The 9,125-nt window shown below is 49.1% G+C and overlaps 1 protein-coding gene and 1 long non-coding RNA gene across 2 annotated transcripts in view; one reads left to right on the top strand and one right to left on the bottom strand.

Annotated features, from left to right (window-relative positions):
• The window catches only part of LOC109323713, a 20,911-nt gene extending 12,712 nt beyond the window's left edge, over positions 1-8,199 (bottom strand). The window contains exons 1-2 of the long non-coding RNA XR_002104726.1: positions 8,186-8,199; positions 3,183-3,187 (exon numbers count right to left, since the gene is read on the bottom strand). This is a non-coding gene — a long non-coding RNA (uncharacterized LOC109323713). The remainder of the gene's footprint in view (positions 1-3,182; positions 3,188-8,185) is intronic.
• The window catches only part of SHC3 (SHC adaptor protein 3), an 88,023-nt gene that overhangs the window by 47,339 nt on the left and 31,559 nt on the right, over positions 1-9,125 (top strand). The window contains exon 4 of the mRNA XM_019555406.1: positions 4,063-4,182. Within this exon, the coding sequence (XP_019410951.1) occupies positions 4,063-4,182 (120 nt within the window). The remainder of the gene's footprint in view (positions 1-4,062; positions 4,183-9,125) is intronic.

The raw sequence follows: 9,125 nt of genomic DNA, 5'->3' as shown, positions 1-9,125 counted from the left end.
GGTTTTCTTGTGAGAAATGTGCCCCCACAGGTAATTGTGTATTCCTGTCTTTCATAGATTTCCGGTGTGCGTTCATTCTGGTGCGCAGTTGTTGTTTGGTCTCTTCTACGTATTTTCCAGCAGGGCATTTGGTGCATTGGATGAGATGTATTACGTTTCTGGAGGTGCAGCTGTAAGATCCAGGAATGCCGATGGCTCTGTTGTGGGGTGTAGTAATTGTGGGGGTGGTGGAGATGGGTTGGCAGGTTTTGTATTTCTTGTCATAGCATGGTCTGGATCCCTTTGGTGTGTTCTGGGCCTGAGGAAGTTTGCTTCTGGTGATGAGGTTAGCAAGGTTTGGTGCTTGTTTGAAGGCTAGGATGGGTTGTTCTGGGAAAATCTTTTTAAGAATAGGGTCTCTTTCTAGCATGGGTTGCAATTGTTTGAGGATTTTCCATACAGGTTTGAGGGAGGGGTGATATGTCATAACCAGCGGTGTGCAATTTGTGGGGGGTTTTCTTTTGTACTGCAGCAGTTCTTCCCGTGGTATCCAGGTGGCTCTTTCAAACATGCAATCTCTCTCTGGAGGGGTGTCCTTGCTGGGTGAAAACCTTTTCAAGATTGGTGAGGTAGCAATCCCAGGTGTTCTCCTCAGCGTAAATTTGGTGGTATCTGAGGGCTTGGCTGTATATCACAGCTTTCTTGGTGTGTTTAGGGTGATTGCTGGTTCTGTGCAGCTATGTATGTTGGTCTGTGGGTTTCTTGTATAATGTGGTCTGTATTTTATCATTCTGGATACTGACCATCATGTCTAAAAAGGAGATGTTGCTGCTAGAGTATTCTAGAGAAAGTTGGATGGAGGGATGGTGATTGTTGAATTTCTGATGGAACTCAATTAGAGATTGTAGGTTTTCAGTCCAAATGATGATGATGTCATCGATATATCTTAAGTATAATAAGTGTTTGGTGGTGCAGTTCTTGAGGAAGTCTTCTTCCAGGTGGTTCATAAAAAGGTTGGCATACTGTGGGGCCATTTTGGTGCCCATAGCAAAATGGAAGAGCACAGACCAACCAGTGAAACTTCCTTAGCCTGATGAAGGGTTTTTGAACCCAAAAGCTTGCTTAATAATTGCTTTCCAACTATTTAAGTTGGTCTAATAAAAGATATCAGATTCACCCAAAGATCCTTCTCTTCCATGTCCCTGGGCAGTTATGCACTGCCTCCTCTGCAGAGCATATGGCAAAGCCACAGTTTAGCTCCTAGGAAATTTAGTTTGCAGTGAAATGAGCTTATAGCTGAAATGAAGGAATGTTGTTTCTATTAATGTGAAGAGAATATTAGGAAAGGTTTAGATTAAGAATAAGGGCCTGGATACTCGAGAGGCTTACATCAGTGTAAGAAGGTTTTACACTGGTATAAAAAAAATGTGGACAGGACAACATAAACCCTTATGCTAGGGTAACTACATCCAGTCCAATATAAAATTACCCCAATAAAATCAGGTGTAAAACCCCATTGTATAATTTATGCTCATGGTATAATTAACAATCACAAATTTGGAAAAGGGGGGTGCAGAGGATGAGGTGCATCATCACATATAAAACAAATCATATTTTTCTCCAGTTAAAAAGAAACTAGAACTTTTACTAACATGCTAGGGGCTTAGAGTTGTATTATCTTAATATTGAAGCAAAACCAAATATAACTTCATTGGAATGAGTTAAGAACAATCTGAAGGGCTGTGAAATAAGATTTCATTACCAGGAGCAGCTAACAGACAGCAGAATTACAGAACAAAGGGTAGCAGGATTGGTGGAACAGTAAGACCATTAAAAAGAAGAGAGGGTCGTTAACACCTGGGGAATAAAATGAATCAAAGGGAGGTGCAAGTGCACCAGTGCACCCCCTGGATTCATCCCTGCTTAGCTTGCTATTGTCTGTCTGCTTTCATCCCATAAAGGCTGTTAAATCAAGGCAAGAAATTACCTGCTCCTCTGCTACCTAGTGATGACATGCTGTAGTAGCCACTTAACTTGTGTGCAGCTACTCTGGGATAGATGTGGGTCTTTCTAGTCCATATTGGATGGGTCTACATTAGATGTTTACTGTGGAGTTGCCTATTTAGGTCTGCAGTAAAGTCTCACCTTCTACATGTGTGGCCCTACGAGGACACAGTAAACTAATAAACACTGCCATAGTGTAGTACTTGTAAACACAAGTCCTATTCTATGGCAGCATTATTTAGCGCACTGCAACACACGTTTACATGCTGACTGGGCTGGCTGGGGGAAAAGGGTGCTTTAGTGAAGGGACTGCCTGCCTACTAGCCCTACACTTGAGCACTCCCAGTAAGCCCCTCCACAACACATTAAGCTGGGTCAGAGCAGCCTCAGGCTGGCAGGCTGACCCTCCATGCCCCTGCCAGTCAGGGCTGCTCTGACCTGGCTCAACATGCTGTGGTCACAGGTGCATGTGTAAACGTGGCACCCAGGAACAATAAACTCAGATGTGAACTGCACCAGAGTTTATTGCTTTGCCTTAAATCATGTGTGGATGTGCCCACAGTGGTGTAATTAACACTAGTAGCATAACTAGTTGTGGGCAAGGTGGCTACCAACTGTGGGCACTGATTTTTAAAGGGGCATCTCTGCCCAGGCCACCAAATTTCCTATGTACTATGCTTCTTAGGGACACAAGCAATTTAATTTACTCTTTGTAATCATGTAGTCTGTCCAGGTCCTAAATGAATGAAGGAAAGATGCAATTATTCTTTCTATCTACCTACCCATCTACTTAGGCAAAGTCCTGACAGAAGGCAGAGGAAGAAATACCACTTATCTTCTGCAGTGATTAATCCCCCATTGGATACAATGGGCTTAGCTGACACAAGATATATCCACACAAGCATGCTTCCATGTAATATATATTTTGTTGTCATGGCCACAATAGGGTACTGTAATTAATTCTCACTCAGCTGTATGCAAACACCAAAGCAAAATAACAAATATTATAATATATCAATGGAAATGACCTCAGAAAATAAATGTTTTGGTAAAAGCTTTCTTCTGTGTTCAATCATTTTTGGCGTGAATTGTTTTTATATCAGCAAGTCAAATAAAGGCAAGAATGTATAGAAAAGAAATACTGCTTTTAAAATAAGCCAGCCATTTGACAAGGGGATAGCATCCAACAGCAGCAGCACTTCAACTAAATCTTAATAACACTCTCAAAACTTTTGCCAGCCTGTACTTTATCCTGTCTTCATGGTGAGTCTCATGTTTTTGCCAGTTTCAGCTCATGCATCTTATTTTCTCCAGTCAGGGAAAAATTCTCTTCCCAGTTCTTAAATTTATGTAATCACATTTATTATCTGCACTATATCCCCCCCACTTTTCCTCGCCGTGTCTGCACACATTCCTATGGCATCACTGGAGGCCCTGCTCCACATGCAGAAAGGTGCAGGAATGATCAGCAGAAATTTTTAGTGCAAACCAGAAAGGAGCCATGGGGGCTCTACTGAAGTTTTTTACATAGAAAAAAATCTTGTTCATGTAGTAAACAGGTGCAATGCCTTCATCTCTTTCTAATGTCTGGTTCCAATAGAAATAGGGCTTTCCTACTTACCAGCAGTCAGCAAAGTTATTACATTAGATTAAGGGTTAGAAACGTGTAGTTTTTGTTGATTACATCCTAGGTTTGGTCAGATGTTTCTGTCTTGGGTGGCAGTGGCACAAAGCAGTAGCAGTAGCTGCAGCTGGGGTGCTAGCTCAGCAGTAAAGCAGTCACTGTTTTTGTGCCCCCATCACCCTCTAGTTGGGGCGTGGGACTGGTTCCCCAGTTGTGCCCGCACCTTCATGACACAATTGGGTTCAATCTTCACTGTTTTAATTGTGCTTTGCCAACACATGGGGGAAAGGTGTATTATGAGGAATGATCTCCGGAGAAAACAAAATGCCCAAATATCACGATTGTTAAAGTATATTCATTCTTAAAAGCAGACCTTAATATTTCAGTTGATCCTGCATTAAATGAGTTGCCATTATGAATCAATAGAGTACTAAACATGTGTCTTTATTTCACAGCCACCAAGCAAAGCTCTCTCTAGCATCTTGGGCAAGAGCAACCTTCAGTTTGCAGGGATGAGCATCACTCTGAATATCTCCACCACCAGCTTAAATTTGATGACACCTGATTCAAAACAGGTTTGTGAAGAATAATCCCTACCAAGGATTTGATGAATTGTGTACCATTCAGGGTGCTCTATGTACTCAAATATTTGTGTGCTCAAAACATAAAGAATAAAATGAGAAAAGAGTATGAAAATATAAGACACAGTAGATTAAATACTTTGTTTTCACAGATCTGCAGTGAAAATAACTGTGCTTCACTTGTATAGAGTAATTCTGCTGCTTTCTCTAATCAAATTTACTTCACAGGGCTCGTCTACAAATGCATTTGATATAGCACCGGTTTATTCGCAAATAACTCATGAGTAAATGGTGCTAAGCATGCATCTACACATGCAGAGAAGCAGGAGCAGATATGCTGCCCATCTGCTCCCACTTGCCAGGGCCCTGCAATGGGCCCATGCCACTATTGGGGGCAGCTCCAGCTTCTGGCTGCAGCTGCCAGCAGCCAGCAGCCAGCAGCCAGCAGCCAGAAGCCCTCTTCAAAAGGCAGCCTTGCTTGTTGCTCTCTGACCAGCCACTTCCCTGGCCAGGATTACAAGGACGGCACATGGCAGCACTGTCCTCACTGCCTGTGCCTGCCTATGCTATGGCTGTTCCAGCCCATCCCTGGCAGTGACAACCAGTATTCCATGCTCCTGTTGGATGCCACGGTGACCCTGCTGGACCACTGCGTGGCTCATGGCCATCTGAGCCCTGCCACCTCTCCCATGTGCAAGAACCAGTTGCCTGCCTGCCATGCACAGTCCCAGAGCCACTACCATGCATTTGTTGCCTCCACCCTATTGGCTTGGCCAGACCCCAGCAGGGACGCTAACAGTGGGTTCCAGGATGCCACCATCAGGGCCACCATCACCCTCCTGGGCATCCAGCCCCACCACCTCTGGACCCACCAGGCCAGCCAGAACTGGTGGCAGCACATTGTCCAGCACACCTGGGAGGACAAGCAGTGGCTGGAGGCCTTCTGCATGACCCACACCACCTTCCAGGACCTCCTGGAGCAGCTCCAGCCCCACCTTGCATGGCAGCACACTGTCATGAAGCCACCCCTCCCTGCACACACCTCGGCCTGCTGAAGTTGGCCACACTCACCAGCCTGTGGTATGTCGGGCAGCTGTTTGCTGTGGGCAAGGCCACTGCTGGGGAGGCCATGCTGGAGGTGTGCAAAATCCTCCAGGACATGCTGGGGCACACAGTGCTCTGTGTGTGCAACCCCCTGATGGCAGTGACAGGGTTCCATGCCCTGGGCATCCCCCAGTGCATCAGGGCCCTGGATGGGACCCACATCCCCACCACCTGCCGGCCCCTTTTGGACCACCCCAACTACAGCCATAGGGGCTTTCACTCTGGGTGCTCCAGGCCATTGTGGACCACTGGGACACCTTCACGCACATGAGTGCTAGCTGGGCGGGCAGCCTCCATGACATCTGCATCTTCCAGAAATCTGGCCTGCTGGGCCTGGTGGAGAGTGAATGCTTTGTGCCAGGGGTGCTGGACCTGCAGATGGGCTCTATGGTGGTCTCACCCCTGCTCATTGGGGACCGTGTCTGCTCACTCCTGCCCTGGCTCATGTGGCCTACACTGGCCACCTGAACCTCCTCCAGTCTCACTTCAATCGTTGCCTTGGTGGAGTGTGCCTTCAGCTGTCTCAAGGGACACTGAAACTCCATTACCACCTGCCTTAAGTTCACCAAGGACAATCTCCCCTGGGTCACTGTCGCAGCCAATGTCCAGGGCAAGCAGGGCTGGTATGTGGTCCTGGCCCACCTGCGGGCAGCTCTGGCTCCCTGCCCCCATGGAAACAAAGCAAGCAGCAGGGCTGGGTCTAGGCAGGGGGGCTGGGTGGCTCCAGACCTGGGGCATGGGCCAGGCCAAGGGCTTCAGGCTGCTGGAGGTGGCACAGGACCTCCTCCCAGGCCCAGATGGGGGGTTGCTGCTGGGCGGCAGGTAGCTTTCAGAGGGCAGGCAGTGCTAGGGTTGGGGGCTGGGCAGTGGGTGGCACAAAGGTGACTGACAGGGCCAGAATGGTGTCCAGTACCCTGGTGGTCATTGTCCGTGGCCTGAAGTGCCCAGGCCAGGGTGGCATTCTGCTCCCACAGCTCCTCTACCCATTCCCGCTCAAGGGCCAGGAGCTCTGCCCGGAACTCCTGGTCCTCCTGCTCCTGTGCCTTCTTGCACCAGTCCTGTATCTCCTCGTGGGTGACATCCTCTGCCCACCACCTGTCATGGCAGGCCATGACTTCCACCTGCCAGGCCTAGGTATCCTCCAGGCAGTCATCCAATATTGTGACTGGATGGCTCAGGAGGAGGGTCCTGTCCAGGAGCCTCCTCCAGCAAGGCTGATGCATCCATAGGGTCCCAGCAGTGGGCAGCGGTGACCCTGAGGCTTAATCCTGACCCGCTGCTGCTGATGCCCTGCTGCTGATGGCCATGGTGTCCCTGGCACACCTGTGCACCCTGCAAGGGACCCTGAGCTATGACGTTGTGGGGGACAAGCCCAGGCTGCCCCACAACCTCTGCCACTGCCTGAAGAGCTGTGGCTGCACTATATGTCAGCGCCCCCCAACAGCTGAGGAGGACACTGCCGCTGGCACCGACATGTTGCTTGGCGTGTGAGAGGCTTGTGCCTGCCTAGCTGCAGGACATGGGATGCTCAATAAGGTTTTGCACTATCTCCCACTTCTCTGCATGCTGTGGGGGGAACCTGGGGCCCATAGAATATGGGCAGGGCTGGAGGCAGGGGTGAGGAAGACCCTCCCTCCTCAGAGTGGGGCTTATCACATGGCCAGGGCTGGCATGGCTGGTGGCTCTGCATGGTCACAGCTGTCAGTGATGGTGTGCAGCTCTGGCCAGTGTCCTTGGATGGCAGGGTGCGGCAGCAGGGCACCCAGCCAGGGTCCCGCCCTTGGGGAGGAACTGGCACTGCTGGTGGCCAGTGGTGTCATTGGTGGCCGTTCCTTGTCATGGGGGCTGGGGCTGTAGAGCTGGCATAGCACGTGCTGGCCCTGACTCTCTGAGCTCCTGCTGGAGGGTGCAGCCAGGGAGCTAAACAGGATAGGCTGCTGGATGTCTGAGGGTCTCTTCTCCAGTGACGTGTTCCCGGGGGTGCCCGGCCCAGTGGGGGTGGCTCAGTCAGGCTGCCTGTACTGCTATAGAAATCACAGCTGTGGCCTGGGTCCTGGGGCATGAGTATGTCCATCAGTTGCTGCATGAAGGGCTTGGACTTATGGGAACTACCCGACTGATGATTATGCTCGGTGGTGGAAACCCACTGTGCCCACAAGACCTTGTCCTTTATGTGGCATTGCCATGCAAACCACTTGTGCCCATGCTCCTGCATCTGGGCTGATAGACCCTCACAGACATGGGAGTTGGAGTGCCTGCCTCATTCAAACTGGTGCTGCACCTCTGCCTCACCCCACAGTGCCACAAGTTCACCAGTCTTGTTCATGGACCAGTAGGGGTCCCAGGTGGTGGGCACAGATGTCGACATGGCAACAGACAAGGAAAACATGGGTCCTACACTGGCTTTCTGAACCCCTGTGTGTCTGTCCCTGTCCTGCCTGGCCTGGACAGTTGCTTGCAGTGCCCAGCACAGGGGCATGGCATGGGACTGGCAGCCGTGTGGCAGAGGCAATGCTCTGCAGCATCCGTGAGTTCAGGGCAAGCTGCTGAGGGTGGGCTGTGGGCAGATGGAGCTGGACTCCACAGCTAGAAGCTGCCTGCACCTGGGCCTGGGGGCTGGTAGGCCTGGCTGGATCCTGCAGCAGCCTGCAGGTCTCGACAGTGCAGACTTGGTGCTGGCACTGGCACTGGGGTGGAGGCAGGCTAGGGCACACAGGTACCTGGAGTGGACTCAGGACCTCTGCTAGTGTGCCCCAAGGCTCTGAGTGCCAGCAGGCTAGGGCAGGAGAGGCTTTTAGCCTGGAGCCCTGGGGCTAGCTTCAGGCTAGCACCCTAGTGGCATGGCTGACCTGGGAGCAAACTTGCTCCCGGGTTGTGTCTACGCACGGATAACTGAGCAGTAACTAACATTAACTAAGCATGAGTAAATTTGCTACATTCAAATTTACTTGCAATTACATTTTTACTGTGCAATAAGCATGTGCAAGTGTAGATGCATGTACTTACTGCATGGTAAACTATGCTGCTGCGCAGTTAAGTATCTCATGTAGACATGCCAAGGCTGAAACAGAATTTTCTGGCCATGGGATTTTTTTTGGTCCAGTTACAAACTTTGGTTGTGCTTGAAGGAGGTGTCTGATTCAGGCATATCCTAAGAGAGGAACAGATTTCTTCATTCTCTCCTCCCCCCAGCCTTTTCTTTTTTGCAGTTTTAAAGGACAGTCTGTTCATAAGGTACTGTTCTAAACAGCTTTGAGATTTTGCACTGCAGTGAAATGTCTGCCTTTTCAAAAAACAAGGGAGCCTATTTCAGTCCACTCCTTTCTGTTTCTTCCTTTGTGCTGAAAGTGTATACTGACTTTGGGGAATCACTGCAGCGGATTGTGAATGATGTATGAGTTGAGAAAAATCCTTGCTCAGTATATAGAGAGAGCAGAGTGTTGCATAATCGCTGCGATGCTATTTGCTGTGAGCTACATACTGTGTTAAGGAATGCAACTTTCTGCCCAGATACAGCTAGGAAAAAAAAGTCCTGCTGTGCTCAGAAGCCTCTAGATAAAAAAATAACAAGAAGCACAAACCTATATAGATATTTAAACTGTTGTTGTTTTTACTGCATTTCTATTGATTTGTCTTTTGCCCACCCTCACCTTCCGATATAGAACGCTGCGGCCTTCTAAAGTAATAGCAGAAACATAGTACTAGCAGCACAACTGCAAGCTGTAGTGGCTTGCACTTTTATGATAGAACATGGCAGCATGTGTTATAACTAGAGCCACTGAGCAAAAGAGCGTGCTTTTAATATGCTCCATTTCCAAAAATATCAAAACTTG

Source organism: Crocodylus porosus, unplaced genomic scaffold (genome assembly GCF_001723895.1).
Source record: "Crocodylus porosus isolate Cpor-Errol unplaced genomic scaffold, CroPor_comp1, whole genome shotgun sequence".
Classification (NCBI taxonomy): domain Eukaryota; kingdom Metazoa; phylum Chordata; order Crocodylia; family Crocodylidae; genus Crocodylus; species Crocodylus porosus.
The sequence above is the reverse complement of the archived record's forward strand: the minus strand, read 5'-3'. Positions and strand labels throughout refer to the sequence as shown.